Genomic DNA, 25,714 nt, shown 5'->3' with positions numbered 1-25,714 from the left:
TTTGTAGAAATGGCCCTACCCCATAGATTGAGATCTCTTAATACTGTCCCCCATTAAAAAGATCCCGGGCTCCATGGGGGTAATGACTTATTCCAAGTTTGATGCATGGAAGATATCAGGTGAGCCTAGTACGTCTTTTGGGGTGTCTAAAAGCAAGAGTCCAGGGATTAATAAGGTCAGGTGAAAGGTTTGGTCAGTTTTAACTCCTTCACATTGGCTACAATGTTGTGTGTTATTGTCTGGCCTCATAAGCACCTATTCAGGGGAGTACAACAGAGGAAAGCTTTGTCACTCAGGCACCTGGGAGGTCCTGCAGGTGATGCGTGAGGCTGCAGCTGGAAATGTTGCTTGAGCCTGCTGGGTCACTGGGAAGTGCTATGCGGTCACAATGTACTTTTCAGGCGGCGTTGTGTGCCATCTTAGACTTTTTTCCCCCCAAGTTTCATCCCTCCCACCCCTCAGTTCATGAAATTTCACTCTCCCAGATACTATGTAATATCTACATTTTTTCACAGCCCCGCCCCTCCTCCCCGCCACCAGGACAATTTTTGCCCCCTAAGGGCTGATATTTCCTTTACTGAGAATGCATGCTCCACTCCATGTGTTCTGGCAAGTGTGGGGAATGTGGACATTTATGCAGGGTGGTGGTAGGGAAATGGGGAATGACTAGTAATATGTATGGGGTTTTTTGGGGGGAGTGATAAAAATGGAGGACCCCAAGTGACTGTTATTTTGGGGCCCAGAAAAGGACCAGGGTACTTTTCTGAAAAGTACCTGATACATTTCATCATTGGGATTCAAGGCTGGAATCTTTTCTGATTGAGACTCTTGGGTCATTTGGACAGAGAAACAGCAAGACAGATTTCATTCCCTTCTCTCCCACAGGAGCTGACCCCAAATGTGTCTCCTGCATGCTGACAACCATCTCGAGTCCACTGCCCAGGGAACCCACCTTGGGATCATTTAGCTAAATATCTCTAATGTGTGGTTGACTTATTACTGCTGGGTCTAAAAGCTACTGTTTGAGCATTTATGTAGTGTGCAAAAAACTTGTCACTATGCATACAGTGATGTCTGTCTCTCGTTGACCCTCCCAAGCTACTCTCCCTCTGCTCCGTCCTCAGGGAGACTAGCCATAAGGATTGCATCAATGGGTCCCTTGCCCCAGCTTCCTGATGGGCTTGGCCAATGGAAGGCAGCAGGTAGAGCATGAGGTCAGAGTATACCCTCAACTCCTCTCCTGTCAGGCCACAGGGGGTTGTCTATTTCTCTCTGCAAAGGGTTTCTGGTCCTGCTATGTGGACCCCTCTCTATATATATTTCTTACTGTGGGTTCAAGTAGCTACATTCTCTCCTTGGCTTCTCAGGCCAAAACTCCCTGCTCTTGCTGGCCCTGGAGACCCTGCATTATCCCTGTGTTTCTCCTAGATTCTGCCATCCTTTGTAAATAGTCTATATTTTGAACCCTTCTTCAACTTCTCAGTTTGCAGATGCCACATTCGCCTGCCGGGAACATGACTGACACATTCAAGTCTCCTCGAAAGCAGTTATTTCCAAGATGGTATAGCATCCCGTCCCTGCCTCAGAGGTCAGGAACAGTGACCTGGAACAGAACAGCTTTGTGGATAACCTAAAAGCATTTTGCAAGCATAGAGGGTGAGGTGATTAGCTCCATCTGATTGAGTGGGGGAAGGCTTCTCAGAAGAGGAAGCAATGTAGTCCGACAGGAATTTTCCATACAGAAAAAGGAACTGAAAATGCAAACGCATGAAGGCTTGAAAGGGGTGGCCTTTTGGAAATCTAGAAAGAAGTTTCAACAGGTAAAGGTCAAGTGTGTGGACACAGACTTCTTTGCAGGAAAGGTAGGAAGGGGAAGAGGCATGCAGTGAAGTTGTAAGGATAAGTTGGATGCGGAAGATGCAGTCTTGAAGGCAGTAAAGTATAAAAGTGTATAGTTTTCTAGAGGTCGGTAGAAGTGTTGTACAGTGTTGTAAGAAATGAAGGTAATACATTTCATAAAAGCACACGCTGTAACTACCAAGATATTATCACAAGGAGGTAGTTAAGAGATGGCTAGATTGTTGCAACCCTACATGGTGACACAGTTAAGTTAATGTTTTGTAGAAGGAAAGGAAAGAAATAAAGGAGTGTTTAAGTGTTTACTCCATGCTAGTGTTCCGACATAACATTTCACTGTAGGAGACAAGCCTGTTGACTTTGCATCTTTCCATCTATAAAGCCAATGAGTTTGCCACTGGATAGTGCATCTTGCTTTGGGGCTTAGAAAAATACATCACCAGAATACTCCACTGTGAGGACCCCTGTCTGACACATATACAGAGAGTCCCTGACTCATGACTTTTCAACTTCAACTTATGACTTTTTAACTTTATGATGGTACAAAATTGATACACATTTAGTAGAAACCATATTTTAAATTTTGTGGGGTTTTTTTTTCCTTTTTATAAAAAAGAAATGGGGTGTCACTATGTTGCTCAGGCTGATCTCAAACTCCTGACCTCAAGCAATCCTCCTGTCCTAGCCTCTCAAGTAGCTGGGATTGCAAGTTCCAGCCACCGTACCCGGCTTAATTTTGATCTTTCCCCAGGCAAGCTATATGTGGTATGATATTCTTACATGAGATGTTTAACACTCTACTATAAAATAGGCTTTGTGTTAGCTGATTTAGCTTACCTGCAGGGTAAAGTAAGTGTTCTGAACACATTTAAGCTAGGCTAGGCTAAGCTATGATGTTTGGTGGGTTAGATATATTAAGTGCATTTTTGGCTTACGATATATCTAAGTTATGCTGGGTTCATCAGAACATAACCCCTAAGTCAAGGAGCATCTGTAGTGGTAAACACATCATTAGGGTTTTTAATTTGGTTATTACTGAGAAATTGTTGCAGGTTGTGAGTTTCTAAAATGAATTTTAATTAATTCCCTTGATTGCTAGTCCTGGGTACTAGAACCGTAGGACCACACATGGGTTGCACACGTGTCCACACCCCACAAGCCCATTTCTTAGTGGTCTCTCTAACTCCTCTTGTGATCAGTAAGTTAAGGTACTCTATGTGCATACATGCTAGCTTTTATTTTCTGTAAAAGTATGCAGAATAGTGTTTGGAACCCACTGGATACTCCATACATGGTCTTTTGGGATCTTAAAAGAACACAGTGAGGTGGGCATTCAGTAACTTGTCCAGGTTGAGAGTGGAGTCAGGATTTGAACCCAGGTGACTGTATCTTATGCTCTTGATCATCACACAAGGCCACCTTTCATGAGACTTGAACAGCAGATGGGGCCGGGTGTGGTGAAGCCTAGCTCTTTGGGACGCTGAGGCATGAGGATCACTTGAGCCCAGGAGTTTGAGGTTGCCGTGAGCCACGACTATGCTACTTCACTCTACCTTGGGCGACAGAGCGAGATCATATCTCAAACAGTGGAATGACAAAGAAAGCAAAAAACAAAAACCCCAAATAGCAGATGGGCTGTGAGCATGGAGCAGATTGCATCAGCTGCATGAGCTTTCATTCTTCCTCCAAAAGGGCCTCCAAAGACAGCTTTTTCAAAGTCTAGGCTATAAAAATACCACCTTGAGTTTCACTTCTTTTCATCTATGAGATCTTAGATCTTAGTTGCTGTTTGTTTTGCAAAGGACATAAACAGCCTGCCCAAGCGTGTTCCTCTAGAATTCCCACCGAAACCAGGAAGATAGCACAGGAAGCTGCCCGTGGACTGAAAGGACCCCAAGAAGACCCTTCAGCCCTAAAATATGTTTCCAATAGCTCATCTTGGTGTCTGAAATGTCCTTATGTTAGGGTTATTACTTCAAGTCATGAGCTCATTGAGGTTTGAGCATGAGAATGAATTTCTTCATGCTCTTCTGCCTGTATGTATTTGCTCTTTAAAGGCTAACAGAAACCTACTCAGACCAGCTTTAGAAATAAAGAGAATTGTATCCCAATGACACAAGTGTTACTTCCCAGAGCACAAGGGCGGATAATGACTTGAGAATTGGTTTTTGGCAAGTTTTTGGTTTCTGGGCAATTCCTAGTTCTAAGGCAACTATTCTCCCTGAAGCTGTGTGATCCCATTTCTGCTACTCACTACAGAGCCGGGACAGTGAGGCTGACCTGAAGGCTGGTGTGGCCTGCTCTGCTTTGGCCTTCTTATGGCAGGAAATGGCCACCTGAAGTCCATGCACACCTCAGTTAAAGGGCCTAATGCACACCTAACGCACGCCCCAGTAAGGGCCTAAAGTCTCAGAATCTCAATTCCAAATTTCCGGTCAAGGGTCCACCCTGGGTCCACTCACTGGACTGGGGTTGGGGCCACATGCCAGGCCATAGTGCCATTGGATCAGGCTTTCAATCAAGGGGGCATACAAGGCAGCCTTTCCAGGAATGTGGGGAAATGATAAGGATCTCCCTTATAACATCCTGAGGACAAATGCCTTCCCTCAATTTAATTAACTCCTCATATCTGATGGTAGGGTCCTCACATAAAAGTGTGCTTTTGGGCCAGGCACAGTGGCACTCTATAATCCCAGCACTTTGGGAGGACAAGGAGGGAGGATTACTTGAGCCCAGGAGTTTGAGACCAGTCTGGGCAACATAGTGAGACCCAGTCTCTACAAATAATAAAAAAGAAAATTAGCCAGGCATGGTGGTACACACCTGTGGTCCCAGTGACTTGGAAAGTTGAGGCAGGAGGATCACCTGAACCCAGGAGGTCAAGGCTGCAGTGAGCTCCACCCTGGGTGACAGAGTCAGACGCTGTCTCAAAGAAAAAAAAAAGTGCTTCTGAATCACCTGCCCCTCTGCCAGCCTTTAGTGCTGGAGAAAGGGCAACCCTGGCTGGTGGTATGAAATGAATGGAAAGGGAGTTGCTGCAGCTGGGGAGTTGGTGCACAAAGAATAAAATGATAATGTTTTTGAGAACACTTTGGCAGGCTATGTGTAATTAACATGATACTCAAGTGGATTTTTTCTTCTTTTTCTTCTTCTTTTTTTTTTTTTTTTTTAAACTTGGAAGGGACTTTGTAAATTTAGTTCAGTCCCTTGCCCTATTTTCCAGCTGAGAACTGGGGTTCATGGATGTTTTGGTCACCTACCCGGTGTTAGGAAACTCGTTATGACTCCTGTCTTCTTCCTTTGCCCTTGATTGCCAGTTCTTCCCTCTACTCTCTGCCCTACTATCTCCAATTCTACATTTTCTTTATCTTGACATCCTTATCTGATCTCTCAGTTAAACTATGTTGTGGAAAAATAACTCCTAAAGCCCCAAGAACCACTTCTGAGCAAGCCATAACAAGTATTTCCTTGGAATTTCCCTCAGGTTAAAAAGCAGACTTGAGTTTCTCAAGCTTAGTAGCTCAGCAACTAAAAAGTAATGTTAATACCACCAAAGGGCTTAAAAGTAAATTGCAGAAAAAGAATAAATATTGTTTGATCACAGCTGATAAATGTAATTCTAGTGTGATAGGGAAGTCTTAGTACATTCCTTCCCAAGTTCTAGCTTGATCTGAACCTCATCTGTGTAGAATTCATGGCTTTTGTAGTTATCCAGTAACATCTAATATTTGCCATGGCCTTGACTAATATTTAAAGAAATGTGGGCAATGCTGCATGCTATTCTTTTAAAAATAGCCATAACAGAGTTGAAATGGATCAGCTTTTTCTCCAAAGAACTTGCATCCTCTTACATACTATAAATAATAATATTTAACATGTATTGAGCGCTTACTGTGTGCCAGGTTCTATTCTCTGTTACATCTTCTTTCTAACACTCAAAGCAACCTAAAAGATATACATACTTTCCTCATTTTACTGGTGTAGAAGAAATGAAGGCTTAGGGAGACTGTGACTTGCCCTGGATCCAGCAGATGATAAAAGACAGAGTGAGGATTCAAATTTAGGTCTTTATGTCTCTTAAAAAAGGTTTCTTTTATCATACTAATAAGATGCCTGTTTCAGAATATACATGTAGAACCAGCATAATTTGTGCTTTGTAGCTTCCAATCAGAAAGCACGGGTTCAACATTTATCCTTCAAAAATTTTCCAAATAGGGAGTAAGATTCTAGGCATTAAAAAAATTTTTTTTTTCCCCAAGCCTGCCACCTCCCATCCCACATAATAGAAGTAATTTAAAAGCTGGTCAGATCAAATAGTGAAATGGTCTCAGTATATGGGGATCTTTATTTGGAAAATAAAGTCAAAAGTCAAGAGGAGTAAGAATTATTTGTTTAGAATCTCAGTTATTACTAAAGAACCAGCCTTTCATCAGTAAAATTCCAGCCTCTCCCACCAGAGGGCAGTTATCAGATAAACCAGAAAACCCTCTTGGCTTCACTTTCAGACGCCACATCACACCACATCTGGAATTAGGTTTACAGCTCAGTACAGATCCTGAGAACATCTCTGCTTCTTTCAAGTCTGAGCCTAACATGTCATGCCTTTCTTTGTTGCCTAGCAACTTAAAGGAGCTTTTGATATCATAGAAACCACCTCTTCCTAAAGGAATGTTAAAATGGGCCAAAGACAGATGCTTGTATTGGTCCTATTTTGAGAGGTGGAAACCCTGTACCAAAAACTCAGTGACAGAGTAAAAAACATTTTTCTGTGTCTAAAACTTTATGTTTTATTTCATTTATATACCGTCTGGGTTTCAGTAACCTGTATTTCCCCAGAAAAGTGGTTTTATATGCTTTTTCATGAAAATTCTAAGGATTAGCGGAGAAAAAGGATTATAGTTTTCGTTTTGTTTTTGAGACAGGGTCTCACTCTGTCACCCAGGCTGGAGTGCAGTGGTGCAATCTTGGCTCACTGCAACCTTTGACTCCTCAACTCAAGTGATCCTCTCACCTCAGCCTCCCGGGTAGCTGGGACTGCAGATGCATGCACCACACCTAGCTAATTTTTTTGTTTGTTTTTTGTAGAGATGGGGTTTCGCCATGTTGCCCAGGCTGGTCTCAAACTCCTAGGCTCAACCGATCCACACATCTGGGCCTCCCAAAGTGGGATCACAGTTTTTGATAGACAACAAATTACTTTTCAAGTGTCCAGCCTGCTTATGTTTTGGAGAGACCAACAGAAACATTGTATATCTTGATCACTTAGCACAGTGCCTCATAGAGAACATACTTTATGGCCAGAATCAAATTCAATCTTTCCAACATCTCTGGATGGTATATTCTGTAGTTATACCCATTTTAGAGAAGTTGAAACATTCTCAGGTGAAGTAACACATTGAAGGAGACACCCTTAGTCCATGTTCTTAACCACCATGAAGTAGTAGATCTGTCGGAGATGAGATGGGCCTAGGTATAGAGACTTGGCAGGTTGAGGAGGGAGGCACACTGGTGCTCAGAAGTCAATGTCAGGAAAAGGAGGCTGAGGCAGGGTGGGTAACTGTGGAAGCTACCCAGTTGCTCTCACTGGCTGCACTACAGTCTCCCCTACTTAGTCAAAGGGCATGGCTGCTCAAGTGATGTTTACAGACCATTACTCCTTGAAGCAGGAGGCATGGGTGGCTAGAATCCCTAAGCCCAAAAGTCAGACAGTCTGGCAAGAGCCTTGTGTGATACTTGTGTGTGTCAACTGACTGGGCTAAGGGATGCTTAGATAGCTGGTCAGACATTCTTTTTGGGTATGTGTGTGAGGTATCTCCAGAGGGATGAGCCTTTGACTCCATAGACTGAAAAAAGATCAGCCTCACCAGTGTTGGTGGCAATCAGTCAATCCCTTAAGGGCCTGAATAGAACAAAAAGCAGGAGGAAGGGTGGATTTGTTCTCTCTCTCTGTGAGCTGTGACATCCATCTTCTGCCCTCAGACATAAGAGCTCCTGGTTCTTGGGCCTTCAGACTCCTTGGAATGGAAGTTATAGCGTCAGTTCCCCTGTCTCAGGCCTTTGGACTTGAACTGAATTTCCTAGCTCTTCAGCTTGCAGATGGCAGATTATGGGATGCCTTGGCCTCCATAATCACCTGAGCCAATTCCAACAATAAATCTCCGCTTATAGATCTCTATATTAGCAGCTTATTTGTTCTGTTTCTCTGGAGAACCCTGACTAACACACATGGTTAGCAGATTGAAGGCACAGAACTAGGATCTATCTCTGTAGAAAGAACAAATGGACTCTAGAGGAAATACCACTGCCCTAGCCATCAGCAAAGTATCAGTTCAGGGCAGGATCCAGGCCTTTAGAGGGACTGTGGTATTTGGCTGGGAGGAAAGCAAAGAGAGAAGAAAATCTTGGCCAAATGTTCAGCTTTGTGAATTGCACCAACTCCAAGAGTAGGAGTGGCTGTGGTCTGGAATCTGGTTGGAGATTTGAGAGGGCGGGCAGATGCTCAGCTGTTGAAGCTATGCCACAGAGTCTGGCAGGCTAAATTCATTTCCAGTCCTGGTGAGACTGAGCTGAGGCTGTTGATGATTTGTTTGCTTTGGTTACAATCAACTCAGTAGCAGAGCAGAGCTGAGCCTGAGTATGGGTGCATTGGGGAGCCCAGCAGTGGGGACTCAGGGGAGGCAAAGTGAGCACAGTGGGGCTTGCTCCATCTGCTAACTCCTGGTTGCTGACATTCCAGTCCCTTAGCAGTGCCTGATGAATCTGACTCCATCACGACAGTCCCAGCAGGAAAAATCTTATAAATAGTCCCTTCAGAGTTTATGGCCCTGAAGTTTCATGAGCACATTAGATACCAGTTCAACTAGTAGAATCTTCCCAAGCTTTTTTCTTGTGCTAGTTCTTGAATACCAACTCTCTCTCTCATGTTTCCTAGCCTAGTGTCTCGCTTAACAATGCATAAAAGAGATCCACAAGTTTATGACTATGGTGCCAGGTGGGCCTCATACCAGCAAGTACAGCAAAACTGCATCCACCTGAAGCCGTATGGGAACTCTACAGGGAGGAGGAGTGTTTGGGTCAAGGCTTAAAGGAAAAACACATTGAGCATCAGAGGTAACATCTGTGTCAGAGGGTAAGGGTATCTGTATTCATATCCTGTGGCTCTGGTAACAACCATAAACCTGATGGCTTAACCAACAGAAATGGACTTTTTCACAGGTCTGGAGGCCAGGAGTCCAAAAGCAGGGAGCTGACAGGGCTGTGCTTTCTCTGGAGGCTCTGGAGGTTAGTCTGTCCCTTGCCTCTTCTAGCTTCTAATGGCTGCTGGGATTCCTGGGCTTGTAATTGCATTGCTTTCATCTTCAAGGCCTGCATCTTCCAATCCTCTCTGCTCTGTCTTCACATCGCCTTTTCCTCTGTGTTTTTCTGTCTCTCTCTTATAGGGACATTTGTGACGGCATCTGGCACATAGCCAGATCATCCAGGATAACCTCCTCATCTCAGATCTTTATTAATCATGACTGTAAAATCTTTGCCATATAAGGTAGCAGAGTCTAAGGATTTACAGATTCCAAGGATTAAGATGTAGATATCTTTTGGGGGGCATTATCAAGCCTACCATAGCAGCCCTGCTGAAAGAAATATGTGAAGAAAAAAAGAGAAGCAGAAAAATGTTCAGACAGCAACCAGCAGTTGGTTGGAGGGTTGGGATGGTACAGAACAATCCTATAAGGTATGGCTTCTTACAAACACCTATTTGGTGGTCTTGGTGGGCTCCTTGAATTCCAGACCAAAGAGTTTGGAGCATACGATGGAGGAAATCCTAAAAATACAGATTTGGAAAGAAAGTTAAGATCAGATTGTACAATCACAACAGTTATGTGAGAAAGCCAAGAACCACTGCAAGTATTTGATCAGGGGAAAGATGATGTGATCGAAGAAGGAAGATTGGAAATCTTAGGAAGATTACTTTCCTCATCCTTCAACTCTCTTTGTATTTGTGTTTATTATGGCTCCTATGGAAGGACAAAGTCCTTAACATTCCAGGCTAACATTCCAGAGTTGACTTCAGCCTTCAAGAGGGTCCAGGGTCCAATCAAACCTCCTGTCATAAACTTTTTGGATGCCCTTGGGTATGTGTAGATGTTAACTGGGTTGCCAATTTTATCTCTTTCCAAACAGCTATTTTCATTGGTTGTCTCATTACTGCTTCTCTGGGTAGCTGAGGCCATTCACTCTAATGTATATAATATATAGTACAGTCCCTTCCTTAATTTCCCAAAGCCTAGTTGACATTAGGCTGTAGGGCTGAACAAAACCTTACCAATGACTTGAGGATGACATAAGGAAATTACTTTGTTTAAAATAAATGTTCCAAATGGGATATTGTTCATCTAGGTCTCAGACTCAAACAAGCACAGCCTGTCAGGGTCTCTTGCTAACCACTTCTTTCCTATCCATCAGTCTAATGGTCAATTATCTTTTGTTTTTGTTTTGTTTTTTGAGACAGTCTCACTCTGTCACCCAGGCTGGATTGCAGTAACAGGATCTTGGCTCACTGCAGCCTCCGCCTCCCAGGTTCAAGCAATTTTCGTGCCTCAGCCTCCTGAGTAGCTGGGATTACAGGTGTGCACCACCACGCCAGGCTAATTTTTGTATTTTTAGTAGACACGGGGTTTCGCCATGTTGGCCAGGCTGGTCTCGAACTCCTGACCTCAGGGGATCCACCCGCCTCAGCCTCCCAAAGTGCTGGGATTACAGGCATGAGCCACCATGCCCAGCTAGTCAATTTTCTTAAAAGCATCTTATTAGACAAAACAAACCTGGAATTTATGTTAATTTTTTCATCCCCTCACATGCTTAAAATTGTAGTTTATATGTAATATTCACTCCCTGACCAACTACAGTTCAACTTCTGTCCCTACCTTGCCATGGACTCTCCTCTCAATTAAGTCAAAGAAACCCTCACTGCTAAATCTAGGATTCCATTCATACCTTCCGTAACCTCTTCAACATTTGACATAAGCCATGCTGCCTGCTCCCACTGTACTCCTTCCTTCCCTACCTGCTCAATGCCTCACCACAACCACAGAAGAACAATCAGTTAAGACCACCACAGTCACTCTGCAAAGATGTAATTCACCCCACAAACATGATAAACTTTAATAATGGAAAAACTTAAGTAACTTTTCAGACTGTCAATTTTAACCAATTTTGGGGTCATGAAATGAATTTAGAGTTTCAAGGATGACTTTTCTTAAGCTACATAGAACTGAATAGAGACCATCAGAGTGTATTCATCTAGGAAAGCTAAGTGTTTTGTACCCAGTGTGTGTATATGTATATCCACTGGGTCATGATAGTAAATATATTTCTTATTGTGGGTATGGTCAGAAAAGTTTTTAAAAAGGCACTGGTTTGAGTTTTCCTGGAGTTAACTCTATTATTCCAAAATAGAATCCAAACTTTAATTTGGAAAACAAACAAACAAACCTCAATAGGAATTTTGATTATGAGGAGATGAAGAATCATCTTTAAGATTTCTACTGTCACAGCTTAAATAACTGGTGAAAGTTCAGGCAACTTTAAAAATGTTATTTTGTCTCAAGACAGATGACAAGGCTTTTCATGGCTGGTCCCTGCCTCTCCAGCCTCATTTTCCCTGTTTCCTACTTTGCAGTGTGCATCGTGGCCATGCTGAGGTTCCTGTGTCTTCTCTTGGCATGATGTTTTGTTTTGGCTCCAGGACCTTGAACATGCCATCGTGTTACCTGGAACACTCAGATGTCCTCCCTCTCCTTCCCTGCTCAAAGCTCCCTGTGGCCCACTCTGTCAGCCTTCTTATTCCAGCTGAGTCATGGCTCTTTTTGGAAAACCTTCTCAGACTTCAAGCCAAGCTGTTATTAGAATTTGCCGCCTGTATTCAATGGTCAATGATCTCCAAGTCACTGAGATTTGACATTCACCCTACTGGTGCCTCTGACCTTGGTTTGGTCAAGGACAGCCTTGCTGCATCTGTACTGTCATCCTTATCCACCTAACCTCTTCAGCATTTGGCATAAGCCATGGGGGTCTTCATGGGTGACTAATGAAGCAGACTACATAGCATTTCTCACCTGTTTTATTACTGTATCATTTGTCCCCTCCCAGATATCTTTAGACACTTTCCACCTAATTTCTCCTCCATCTCCCCATTGAAATTCTAATAACCCAGATACATGTCCATTTATGTACTGTGGCCCTTTGGAGGATCACAAACCATTACATAATATCTCAGATTTTATATAATCTTAGATTATGTGATTTTTTTTTTTTTTTTTTTGCTCTATAGGAACCAATTTTTGCCTCCTTGTGGGCAATATCACCCCCAGTGAGAATGCATGCAATAAAATAAAACTCTATTTGTCCTCTTGAGAGGGGCAAGAAAAAAAAAATAGTTCCCATTCTTTAATAAAAGAAGGTAGATTATTTTCTGTATATTATGACGTTTTGATATGTTAAAAACCTTTCCATCTGGAAAGAGACTGCCCCTCCCAGGGCTGGCCAATCCTAAGAGACAGCAAAGGGCTCAGCTGGGAGCATGCCTTTGATATGCAAACTGCCCAACCCAGAGCCATCTCTCCTCTGTGTGGCCTCTGCCCTCCAGGAGGCAACATTCCTTTGCCTTAGTCAACCAAAGGCCAGGTACCAGGCAGTTGGAGACACCCTGTAGCTTAGCAAGCCTGCTGAAATTGTTCAAACTAGCCAGTTCTAAACTGTTCATCCTGCCCTGCCTTGCCCTTCCTGTGGAAACCCCAGTAATGGCTCTGGCTAAATGTTCCACTTGCTCCTATCTTCTGCCTCCTGACTGCCCGTGTCTTCCCCACGCCCTCCATGGCCAGTTGTCTCTAGGACCTGTGAGTATAACATACTTTGTTTTCCCGAGCCTCTCTCCTGTATCTCCTCTTGTGACCACACCGCCCTGATCATGGCATAAAAGAATACAAAGCAAGGGTAAAATAGGGTTCTATGATGGACAACAAGAGTACTTTCCGTAGATGGTCACAAACGACTTGGCTGAAGAGGTAACATGTGACCTGGAGCCTGAATGATGAGAAAGAGGCAACCTTAAGACAACTTGAAAGTCAAGTTTTCAGAACAAAAGGGACTCCAAGTACAAGGGGCCTGAGGAAGGGAGAACCAAGCTTAGAGTATCCAAGGGACAGAAAGGAGGCCAGTGTGGCTGAAGCAGGGGGACCACCATTTTAGGCATGGTCACCAGCATGCACAAAACGTACAACACGAAGACTGAACCCTAGTGTGAGGAGGAGGGGAGCAGGGCAGAGGGGCCGGATTACAGGTTCTCAAAGGCCATGGTAAGGATTTTGTATTTCACTCTGGTTGTGATGAGAAGCTTCTGACTTCAAGTTTGAAGCAAGGGAATGACGTCATCTATGTGATGCTCTAGAACAACTGCTCTAGTTACAAAGCGAAGGATGGACAGGAGGGCAGGAGAAGGAGACCAGTGAGGAAGCCTGACAGATTCTCCAAAAGGACAAAAAGTCAAGGTAGCTGATGATCATGGTGAGGGCAGTCAGGCTTAGGACTGGAGTCAAAGGGCAGTTTTGGGAAAATTCTGGGAAAATGGCAGAAGTAGAAGTCTTGAATGTTACATCAGAAATGTGATGCTCATTTTTTTTTTTTCTTTTCTTTTAGACAGAGTCTCACTCTGTCATCCAGGCTGGAGTGCAGTGGCACGATCTTGGTTCACTGCAACTTCCGCCTCCCAGGTTCAAGTGATTCTCCTGCCTTAGCTCCCAAGTAGCTGGGATTACAGGTGCACACCACCATGCCCTGCTAATTTTTGTATCTTTAGTAGAGATGCGGTTTCACCATGTTGGTCAGGCTGGTCTCGAACTCCTGACCTCAGGTGATCCACCCGCCTCAGCTTCCCAAAGTGCTGGAATTGCTCATTTTTAATCTCAACAGCTCATTCACAGATCACACATGGAAACTTATCACTCACACTTAAGCCTTCTTTGCCTGTCTTAGAAATCCCTGGTGCAAGAAACTGTAAGATTATTTGACACATTTTCTCTGTCTCACCCTAACAGCCTCTTTCTAGTATTCATTTTAATAGCCTTATTTTTTTTGAGAAGTTTTTTAGAGCAAGGGTTAGGGGAGACAGAGGGATGAATAAGTGGAGCCCAGAGGGTTTTTAGGGTAGTAAAACTATTCTACATGATACTATAATGGTGGACACACGTCACCACCATGCATAAAATGTACAACACCAAGACTGAACCTTAGTGTGAAATATGGACTCAGGCTGATAATGATGTGTCAGTGTAGGTTTATCAGTTGTAACAAATGTACCACTTTGAGGCTGGGAGCCGTGGCTCCTGCCTGTAATTCCAGTACTTTGGGAGGCCGAGGTGGGCAGATCACCTGAGGTCAGGAGTTCAAGACCAGCCTGGCCAACATTGTGAAACTTCATCTCTACTAAAACTACAAAAATTAGCTGACCATGGTGGCAGGTGCCTATAATCCCAGCTACTCGGGAGGCTGAGGCAGGAGAATTGCTTGAACCTTGGAGGTTGAGGTTGCAGTGAGCCAAGACAGTGCCACTGCACTACAGCCTGGGACACAGAGCGAGACTCCATCTCAAAAAAAAAAAAGTACCACTTTGGGGGCAGTGTTGATAATGGGGGAGGCTGTACGTGTGTAGGAGTAGGGAGCATGTAGGAAATGTCTATAGCTTTCTCTCAATTTTGCTGTAAATCTTACTAGTATTTTAGTGCCAAATCCTTGAGATCATATCTATTTCTTGTCACTGGCAGTGGGTTCTGTTCTTGACTTTCTACTCAGAGCAGCACTGATGACAACATCCCACAGTATTCTATGAGCCAGAGAACATTAACATATCTAAAAGAGTACATTTTCCCCTGGAGGGCCACCAACCTGTAAACTGCTGGTCAAAAAGCTGAGTGTGAACAGCATTGTTAGGACATGTTTCTAAGTGTATACCGAAATGTCCAGAGAGGTTTTTTAGACTTATAAAGGGAGCTAAAGAAGATTTTTGTTCCATTTTCTGATTTTTAATATTATATAGACTTTTTTTCATTGGAAGAAAGTGCATATATTTTTAAAGGAAAGGTAATCTTGAGTCTATCCATTTAAGAAAATATTAATCTCCATGGAGAAGAAAGTTTCCATATTTTAAAATTTATTGTGTGTAGGTATATTCCATATACACTCTATAAATAAAAAACACACTGGCTGAGCGCAGTGGCTCATATCTATAATCCCAATACTTTGGGAGGCTGAGGCGGGCAGACCACTTGAGGACAGGAGTTTGAGACCAGCCTGGCCAACATGGTGAAACCCTGTCTCTACTAAAGATACAAAAATTATCTGGGTGTGATGGCAGGCGCTTGTAGTCCCAGCTACTCGGGAGGCTGAGGCAAGAGAATCACTTGAACCTGGGAGGTGGAGGTTGCAGTGAGCCAAGATGGCACCATTGTACTCCAGCCTGGGCAACAGAGAGAGACTCCATCTCAAAAAAAATAAAATAAAATAAATAAATAAAATAAAATAAAAAGCACACAGTATCACAAAGAAGATGGTGGCAAAAATAATAATAAAAAAAGTAAATAAATAAATAGCACAAAAGTATTTATAGTAAAAATTAGGTCTTCCTCCAGCCCCCACCTGCCAATCACTAGCAGGAGGCACTCACTGTCTCCAGCTACAAAGCTTTCAGAGAGATTTTATTAATATAAGCAAATACATACTTTTTAAAAAAGTATAAATAAGGCCTGGTGCAGTGGCTCATGTCTGTAATTCCAGCACTTTGGGAGGATGAGGTGGAAAGATCTTGTTTCATGTGTTCGTGTGAAGAGACCACCAAACAGGCTTTGTGTGAGCAACATGGCTGTTTATTTCACCTGGGTGCAGGCTGGCTGAGTCCGAAAAGAGAGCCAGCAAGGGGTGGGATTATCATGAATTCTTATAGGTTTTGGGATAGGCAGTGGAGTTAAGAGCAATGTTTTGGGGGCAGGGGATGGATCTCACAAAGTACATTCTCAAGGGTGGGGAGAATTACAAAGAAACTTCTTAAGAGTGGGGGAGATTATAAAGAACGTTGATCAGTTAGGGTGGGGCAGAAACAAATCACAATGGTGGAATGTCATCAGTGAAGCTATTTTCACTTCTGTGGCTCTTCAGTTGCTTCCGGCCATCTGGATGTATACATGCAGGTCACTGGGGATATGGTGGCTTAGCTTGGGCTCAGAGGCCTGACAGATCTCTTCAGGCCAGGAGTTAGAGACCAGCCTGGGCAACATAACAGGACCCCTATCTCTACAAAAACAATAAAAAAAACTAACTGGGCATGATGGCATTGTTCTATAGTCCCAGCTACTCAGGCAGCTGAGAGTGAGGGATTTCTTGAGCCCAGGACTTTGAGGCTGTCACCCACTCCAGCCTGGGTGACAGAGCAAGACTCTGCCTTAAAAAAAAAAAAAAAAAAAAGTACAAATACTAGCATATTATATACTGCTCTGGACTTTTCTTTTTGATTTAATATACCTTGGAGATCCTTCCATAGCTGTGGATAAGGAGTTGCCTCATTCTTTTTCAGGGTAAGTTTAGTATTAAGGGGGGAAATTATATGTAATTTTTGCCAACTCAGTAGCAGAGCTGTGACAAGATTAATCCTTAGATTTTTGGACGTTCATATCAAATCGTTCAAAGCTTTGACATTTTTCTCTTCTTTGTGGCACTATTTTCGTCACTAAGGTTCCCCATCCTATGCCCCTCCAGCCCCCAACTGACATTTGTCACTTCTCTAGCTTAGTCATCTGATCTAATTTTGATGAGTCAGATGTAAATAAACCCAGATAATGTGTCTCACATGTTCCTTAAGCCCAAATGACTAAAAGACAAAATAAAAGGAAATGCGTAGGACAGAGGGCAGTTTGTTGAATGTTTGAGATTTGAATACATGTGTGTTAATTCTTTCTGAATTACAGCGAGATTCTCCCCTCCTCAGCTTTGTATCTGGAGACTAGGGAAAATGTGATCCCAGCTCATATTATGAGTGCACATCTCTGACTGTTCTAAGAAGTCCTATTCCCTTAGATCACTGAAGTTCACAGGGAGAAAGCACCCATCCATATATTTTTGGTTGTTCTTTGTTTGTTGAGATGGAGTCTCACTCTATTGCCTAGGCTAGAGTGCAATGGTGTGGTCTTGGCTCACCGCAAACTTTGCCTCCTGGTTCAAGCGATTCTCCTACCTCAACCTCCCAAGTAGCTAGGATCACAGGCATGAGCCACCATGCCCAGCTAATTTTTGTGTTTTTGGTACAGACAGGATTTCACCATGTTGATCAGGCTGGTCTTGAACTCTTGACCTCAGGCAATCCACCTGCCTCAGCCTCCCAAAGTGCTGGGATTACAGGCGTGAGCCACTGCACCCACCCTCACCCAGATATTTTTCAAATACCATTTTCGATTCCCACTCTCTTTTTGTCTTGAAGTAAGCAAGGCAGATACCTTTGCCAAGGATAACTGAGAATGTAAGGGCAATCCATGACTGGGCAGCTTGTGCAGGCTGTGTGCTAAATGCAACTGGGAAACATGCCCTATAAATAGCTGTTCATTGTCAGTGTGCATGAAAAGACAAGAGAGCATGCCGTGCTGTGATTCAGTCCTAATTAAGTGATTGCGTCTGGGCACAGCTATAAACCACTAGCTGCTTCAACTGGTAATCCAGTCAGTAGGCAACTGCAGGGGCTCGCCACTGACTAAAGGTTGGCTGAAGGAGGCTGTTCAAGGCTGTTTTTGCCTTCACTATGGCAAAAATCATTTTGAGGCACCTCATAGAGATTCCAGTGCGTTACCAGGAAGAGTTTGAAACTCGAGGTCTAGAAGACTGCAGGCTGGATCATGCTTTATACGCACTGCCTGGGCCAACCATCGTGGACCTGAGGAAAACCAGAGCAGCGCAGTCTCCTCCAGTGAACTCAGCAGCAGAGAGGCCACCCCGAGAAGGCAAATCCCGTTTTCAGATCCTGCTGGACGTGGTCCAGTTCCTCCCCGAAGACATCATCATTCAGACCTTCGAAGGCTGGCTGCTGATAAAAGCACAACACGGAACCAGAATGGACGAGCACGGTTTTATCTCAAGAAGCTTCACCCGACAGTACAAACTACCAGATGGCGTGGAAACCAAAGATTTGTCTGCAGTCCTCTGTCATGATGGAATTTTGGTGGTGGAAGTAAAGGATCCAGCTGGGACTAAGTGACATCATATTGGTTCCTGTTCAGACGACACGGGGAAGACGATTGTTCAGCCACTGGTACCACGAGAATCTTTGTATTACCCACATTTGAAATGATTTGCTACGATTTTTATGAAGATTAAAAATATATTCACAGTTCCTGGTATGTTGAGGTTGTCTTTATTATTCTTACTCAGAAAGGAAAATTTATAAATATGTTTGTGTGGCTTAAACTGATACTATTCTTACAACTGAAACATTGAAAATACACGCAGCTGTATTTGGATATTAGAGAGGACTCAGAATTGTTTCTTATTATTCCAACAATGCCCACTGTATTTCTAATCACTGATGGCAAAAGAGCCATACTCATTTAAGGAATTCCTATCCATTTTATGAAAATCTTTTATTTTGCCAAAAAGAATGTGATTCCCTTCACTTGATAAGCTTTTCTTTTTAGTCTATTTTAATTAAAGTGAGGTTTTGTAAATATGGAGTTCAAAAATTAAAATACAGTATTTGGAAATTGGGTCTGAAATCTTATTTCTGATTCAGTATAGTTGTTACTGCCTTAAACGTCAGTGAGAATTTTCAGATATAAATCTTATTTTTTAAAAATTCAAATATGTACCTCATTTATCTTTTTAAAACTATACTGAATCCTATCTGAAGTGTTTTGACGTTTTAAAAATAGTATAAGTTCTATGGACACGTACAAGATGTTCTGAGATATGTATAACATATCCTCTTGTAAATTAATATGAAGTTTTAGGACACCACTTTTGAAAGTTTGATTATTGAATTCAGTGAGTTTTAATCTGTGCTTTTTAGATGCTCCATAAACTTAGTTGGCAAAATGTAACTATCTGCTATCTCTGCATAATCCTCAGCTTTAAATAGCCTGGTAGCCAGTGGAAGTTCAACACCTGAGCTTACACTGCGTGTCTGAGTTTACACAGCGCATCTGAGGATTGGTGCTTATTATATTCTCCCAAACTGCTGCCTTGGCTCAAAGTGGAGACGTTGGTAGAGGTTAAGGACTAGTGCTTTCAGCAGCTGCTCTGGGACATTCCAAACGTTTGCTATCGCATTCTGTATAAACCAAGTATTTCTTCAGAGGCAGTGGCTGCCTGCCTTTTACTCCGCACTGAATGTGAGCTGACAAGGAGCCCGAGGACAGTGCTAAGAATAGACAGGGAATGCAGGGTGTGGAAAACACCAGGGCAACTGCAGATTGCTGACAGTATCCCAGTGCTCCTCCACGTTGTTTTACTGTAGTTCAAGTTAAAATGTAAAAGACATGAAGCAATAGAAAAACGAATCAAACAGTTCTAAAAGTTATTTTGAAAACAAATGTAATCTGAGAAGGATGTTTACTGTCTAATTAAATTGAAAAGATTTTGCAGTTATATGCATATCTGAGGTTTATGCTTATACGCGGAGGTTTGTGTGCCCAACCCAGATATGAAAAATTTTGTTTGACCAAGTGACTATCACAGATCAGCTTGGCTGCATAACAAAGTTAATAGCAGTAGTTGAGATTCCAGATCTGCTAATATGATCAGAATTGGGATACCGTTTGTCTCACACTGGATTATCATTCTTTCCCATTGATTGGCAGAATAGTGCGAAAAGAAACTAATATGGTGAGAAACAAACAAACCCTGTCTTTTGGCCTTGATCTCACTCTAGATGAGACCTTCCTCCCGGGAAAATTCAGGAGGTGAAATTCCTACCATGAGGAGCCACTGATAGAAAATATTTTCTGTAAAAATAAGATTAAACACAATTCTAATGAGCTCTTATTTTTTCCCAAAGATAAATGTTAAAGTCTTATATCCATTTTTTTTTATTTGGGAGATATACCAAACACTATAAATAATAAAAATCATCTATGACTCTTCTGCTACCATGAGGTAGCTATTTTAAATATCTTGTTCAACAACAGGACTACATAAATGCATGTATCACTTTTCACAAAATTAGGATTATATCTGCATGGAGTTTGATATCCTGATTGTACTGGCTATTTTCTGTTGCCCTCCCCACTCCCACCAACTCAAACCATTCTCTGCCCTTCTCAGTCCCACTCTGAGCCCAAGCAGGCTGACCCTGATGGGCCACATCATTCTAGTTTCTGGTTGGGCTCAGCCAATAAGAGGCACTGACTGGAGACCAGAGATTGCAGAGAGATTAGTGGGAAAGAGGGGAGAAAAGTCAAGGAATTTTTCTGTTACTCCTAACCTGCTGCAGACTGAGGCCCTGTCAGGGCTGCATCCTTCATGACTGAGTTCCTCCAGGGCTGCCACTCTCACAGGGCTCAGGGTTGTAACACTGTCTCTTTTGTCTGTTCAAAAGGAGGAGAAGGGGTGACTCTCTGCTCTTTCTTGTACCTAGTGTGAATCTCTTATTGATTCTCCTTCCTTTGCCCACTCTCTCATAAATGGTCCTTTAGGCAATGAAATTATTTTCTGCCAGAACTCTGATTGTTTGACCTTTGAATCGATTACAGGGTAAATGCATTTGATAACAATCATTTAAACACACCTTTAGAAAGACCCAGTATGGTAGATGTACCCGAATGTGTGTTTCAAGCCACAGAATCTGTGCATGGCCAACCTGGAGATTCGTTTTTTATCTGTGGTAAACATCTGAGCCCCCACCCAGCCTGTTCCATGGAATATGGGCCGTACAGGAGACTGAGGCCTTGAGTTTTGAGTTAAATGATAGTTGGCAGGTGGAGTTCTTTAGATGGAGGGTGTTAAGTGAAAATGCTGTAGAAACTGCATAATGTTTGCAAGCAGTTTTGTTCTCCTGGCCAACCTGCCACTACTGGACTCTCTCTCCTGTATTAATCCCCTAATAAAACACCATGTTTCATCTGCTGGCTCTGGGTCTCTTCTTTGGCCTCTTTATCCTGGGGCTTTCCCTACTGGGATTGATAGGGGCTTGCTGCAACAGTGACTTTTTAAAAATTAGTGCATCGCTTTCTTTTTCTGCCAAACAAGAACTGATTTGTAATGGCTATTCACTATTTCAACAAAGCTCAATTGTGTTAGCACTTAACTATTTCTTTTTATTCTTGGTTCCAGTAGGAAACAGTTGGATACTCTTAAACAGGAAAAATTCAAGAAGGGTTTATTTATAAAGAGACATTACAGGCTGGGCATTGTGGCTCACGCCTGTAATCCCATCACTTTGGGAGGCCAAGATGGGTGGATCACTTCAGGTCAGGAGTTCAAAACCAGCTTGACCAACATGGTGAAACCCAGTCTCTACTAAAAATATAAAAATTAGCTGGGTGTGGTGGTGCGTGCCTGTAGTCCCAGCTGCTAGGGAGGCTGAGGCAGGAGAATTGTTTGAACCTTGGAGGCGGAGGTTGCAGTGAGCGGAGATGGCACCACTGCACTCCAGCCTGGATGACAGAGTGAGACTGTCTCAAAAGACAAAACAAAACAAAACAAAAAGAGAGAGAGAGAAACATTACAAAGGAGTGGGGAGGGCGTAGAGGCACCGCAAAGGAAAGTGCAGTAATCTGAAGTGCAGTGTGCAGTTGTTATGTCCCCCAGGTCCAAAGGGATGGGAGGAGGAAGCAGGTCTCAGAAATCAAAAGGAAAGTCTCATAGAGGAGACTACCAGTTGTGACTTTCATCTGAGGGCACGACCAGTCCAAGGAGACCTCTTACAGGGAGAGAGCCAGGAGAACAAATACTTCCTCCTTCCCATCTCCTGCTAGGGTCCCCCATTGGTTGCATCTGACTGGAGGCCAGAGGGCATGGGAGTCCTGTCAGTCTAGTTCAACAGCCTCCCAGGGCAAAGGGCAAGATGGAGAAAAGTGAGGGTGACCCTCAGGGGCAGGAGGATAATATCCAGTACTTCAATCAAATGAGTCCTGTTGTCAGAGTTCTCTGTTAGAAAGTCTCTTTCTACAAAGTAAAGCCTGGGACCAGGATTGAAGAGCTGACACTTTATTTGGAAAGTGCAAGCCCAGCATGGTGAAGATGAGGAAACAGGAGAAATGAGACAAGGAAAAACTGGTAAGCCAAGATGGTGTGATGAGGGGATGTGTACTGTGCTGGTTAGCACGTCACAGGAGGCTGTGAAGAGGCTCAGCAGGTCTGTGGGCAGGCATGCCGGCTCAGCACATGGAGCCGCTCCATGGAGAAGTTCTTTTCAGGGAGAAACAAATCTTAAAGAAGTCCTAGCCAGCTGCGGTGGCTCATGCCTATGATCCGAGCACTTTGGGAAGCTGAGGTGGGAGGATCATTTGAGCTCAGGAGTTCCAGACGAGCCTGGGCAACATGACGAGTCCCCATCTCTACAAAAAGAACAAAAATTAGCCGTGAGTGGTGGCGCATACCTGTAGTCCCAGCGACTCTGCAGGCTGAGGCGGGAGGATAGCTTGAGCCTGGGAGGTTGAGGCTGCAGTACAGGCTAGGCAACAGAGCAAGACCTTGTCTCAAAGCAACAACAACAAAGAAAACCCAAGAAAGTAAAAAACAAAAACAAAAAAGTCCCCCAGGAAAATTAAGGGAATAGAGGGAATTTACCATACAACCTCAAATTTTTAAAAACCCACGATTTCCACTAGTTTAACAAAAATACTTTTTACTAATGACTAATGTTCTCTTTAGAGCCTGTCAAATAATTAGTCACAAAGAAGAATTAAAAATTAAAATGTTGGTTTGGTATAGCTCTTATATTACATTTTGAAAATAACTTTATTTAGTGGTTGAGTTGGCCAGATCCCACATCCACCTCCAACCCCCCCCGCAAAATAAGAGAGAGAGTATTTTTAATCTGAAAAGTAAATGATTCAAACTGCTGTTTACATTTCCTGTGTTGTTTAATACACAAGTGTGTGTGTATATATACAAATATAATCCTATGTACTAATGTTTTCTAACCTCAAGGAAATACAGAGAATGTGCAATGTGGTAAGATCAAATGATCTATATGATACCATTCTTTGTAATGTGTTGTTCAAATAGTCTATGTTCTTCCCTTTTTTCCCCTGATCCTAGAAAACATATAGATTGGTGTCTTCAAATCTCTCAATATAAAAAGGCAGTTTTCCATTTTTAAAAAAAGTTCTGGCCCATTTATTCCTTTGTGTATTTTTCCATTATGTTGTTATACTTTTAAGTTTGCTGTGTAAATTTATATAACTTACTTAATTGTAGGTTTAAAATTATAATTTCTTTCTATTGAATTGTTTCTTATATTATTATGTAGGCCCACTTTTTATCCCTATTTAATACTTTTAGCCTTAAATTCTGTTTTGCCTGAAAAATACTGCTTTTTTATTATTTACATGGCAACTCTTGTTCTTTTATATTCAACATATTGAATATACTACAGTATTTAAATGTGTCTTTTAAAAGCAGTAGCATGTAGTTGAATTTTTTAAAATGCAGTCTGATCATCTGTCTTTTAGTAGATAAGTTTAATCCATTTACTTATTGGAATTAAATATTTGAATTTATTTCTTATTTCATGTTTCTGTTTATCATGCTTTTCTTTACTTTTTTCTCTTTCAGATTTTAGGTTTACTTCTTTGTTTTTTCCACTGATCTTTAAGATGTTAAAACTTAAACACTGACTGAAAATTTATAGGCCAATATACATTTTTGAAGGAAAATAATACAAGTATAAAAATTTAAACATTTTCTTTTTCTTCTTTTTGAGACAGAGTCTCACCAAGGTGGAGTACAGTGGTGCAATCCCGGCTCACTGCAACCTCCGCCTCCCAGGTTCAAGCAATTCTCTTGCCTCAGCCTCCCTAGTAACTGGGACTACAGGCATGCACCACCATGCCTGGCTAATTTTTTGTATTTTGAGTAGAGACAGCATTTCACCATGTTGGCCAGGCTAGTCTCAAACTGCTGACCCCAGGTGATCTGCCCGCCTCAGCCTCCCAAAGTGCTGGGATTACAGGTGTGAGCCGCCGCACCCCACCAAAAACATTGTCAATATCCTTCTCCTGATTGTGACTAGGTCATTTGTGTCCTACTACCCACTGAACGCTGTCCTCCACCTTGTTGTTATTCTTAATTTTACTTTTAGACTCGGCTCAATGTCTCACGCCCGCAATCCTACCACTTTGGGAGGCCAAGGTGGGAAGACAGCTTGAGGCCAGGAGTTCAAGACCAACCTGGCCAACAATAGTGAGACCCCACCTCTTATTTATTTAAAACATTTTAAAAATTAAATTTAGTTTTGGGCTGGGCACGGTATCTCATGCCTGTAAACCCAGCACTTTGGGAGACTGAGTGGGGAAGATTTCTTGAGGCTAGAAGTTCAAGACCAGCCTGGGCAATAAAATGAGAACCCTGTCTCTACAAAAAAAGAAAAAGAAAAAATAAAAAATGAGATGGGAGGATCGCTTGAGCCACAAGGTCAAGACTGCAGTGAACTGTGATCACGCCACTGCACTCTCACCTGGGTGACAGAACAAGGCCCTGCCACCAAAAAAAAAAAAAAAAAAAAAAAAAAAAAGTTTTACTTTAAATATTGACTATTAAAATCCTACTGTTGGCCAGCCATAGTGGCTCACGCCTGTAATCCCAGGACTTTGGGAGACCGAGGCGGGCAGATCACCTAAGGTCAGGATTTCGAGACCAGCATGGCCAACATGGTGAAACCCCGTATCTACTAAAAATACAAAAAATTAGCCAGGCATGGTGGTGTGCGCCTATAGTCACACCTACTAGGGAGGCTGAGGCAGGAGAATCGCTTGAACCCAGGAGGAGGAGGTTTCAGTAAGTCATGCCATTGTACAAAATTAGCCGGGCACATGCCTATAATCCCAGCTACTCAGGAGACACAAGAATTGCTTGAGCCTGGGAGGCAGAGGTTGTAGTGAGCCAAGATTGCACCACTGCACTCCAGCCTGGGTAACAGAAAAACAACAACAACAACAACAACAACAACAACAACAACAACAACAAAAATGACGGGATCTTGCTCTGTTGCTCAGGCTTGGGTGCAGTGTTGTGATCATAGCTCACTGCAGCCTTGAACTCGTGGGCTAAACTGATCCTCCCATCTCAGCTTCCTGAGTAGCTAGGACTACAGATACATGCCACAATGCCCAGCTAATTTTTAAATTTTTTTTGTAGAGACAGAATCTTGCTTTGCTGCCCAGTCTGGTCTCAAACTCCTGGCTTCAAACAATCCTCCTGCCTCAGCCTCCCAAAGTGTTGGGATTATAGACATGAGCTTTTATGCCCAAACAATAATAGACATTCTTGATTAATTTAGGGCTATATGAACAATATCACTATGAATATTTTTGTACATGTCTATTGACTTCCGGATGCAAGAATTTCTTTTTTTCTTTTTTCTTTTTTTTTAAGAAGCAAAGTCAATGTTGCCCAGGCTGGATTCAAACTTCTTGGCTCAAGTGATCCTCCAACCTCAGCCTCCCTAGTAGCTGGGATTAGACATGTGCCACTTCACCTGGCTAATGTGCAGGAATTTCTTTAATGTATATACCTAAGAATAAACTGATGAGGTATTGAATATGGCTACCTTCCATTTAATAGATCATAACAGTGTTTTCCAATGTGATTTAACAACTTATGTTACCGTTAG

The 25,714-nt window shown here is 42.6% G+C and overlaps 1 protein-coding gene across 1 annotated transcript; it reads left to right on the top strand.

Moving 5' to 3' along the window:
* Window positions 1–17,510: 17,510 nt before the first annotated feature.
* On the top strand, window positions 17,511–18,277 carry LOC105499372 (heat shock protein family B (small) member 3). The gene has a single exon (XM_011771922.2). It carries the CDS (start codon window positions 17,690–17,692, stop codon window positions 18,140–18,142), a length of 453 nt encoding a protein of 150 aa, XP_011770224.1. The 5' UTR covers window positions 17,511–17,689; the 3' UTR covers window positions 18,143–18,277.
* The last annotated feature ends 7,437 nt before the right edge of the window (window positions 18,278–25,714 follow it).

This window comes from Macaca nemestrina, chromosome 6, assembly GCF_043159975.1.
Source record: "Macaca nemestrina isolate mMacNem1 chromosome 6, mMacNem.hap1, whole genome shotgun sequence".
Classification (NCBI taxonomy): domain Eukaryota; kingdom Metazoa; phylum Chordata; class Mammalia; order Primates; family Cercopithecidae; genus Macaca; species Macaca nemestrina.
The sequence above is the reverse complement of the archived record's forward strand: the minus strand, read 5'-3'. Positions and strand labels throughout refer to the sequence as shown.

Bases quoted from the DNA above. Each gene is read 5' to 3' on its own strand.
- LOC105499372 (XM_011771922.2), top strand. From the start codon at position 17,690: ATGGCAAAAATCATTTTGAGGCACCTCATAGAGATTCCAGTGCGTTAC.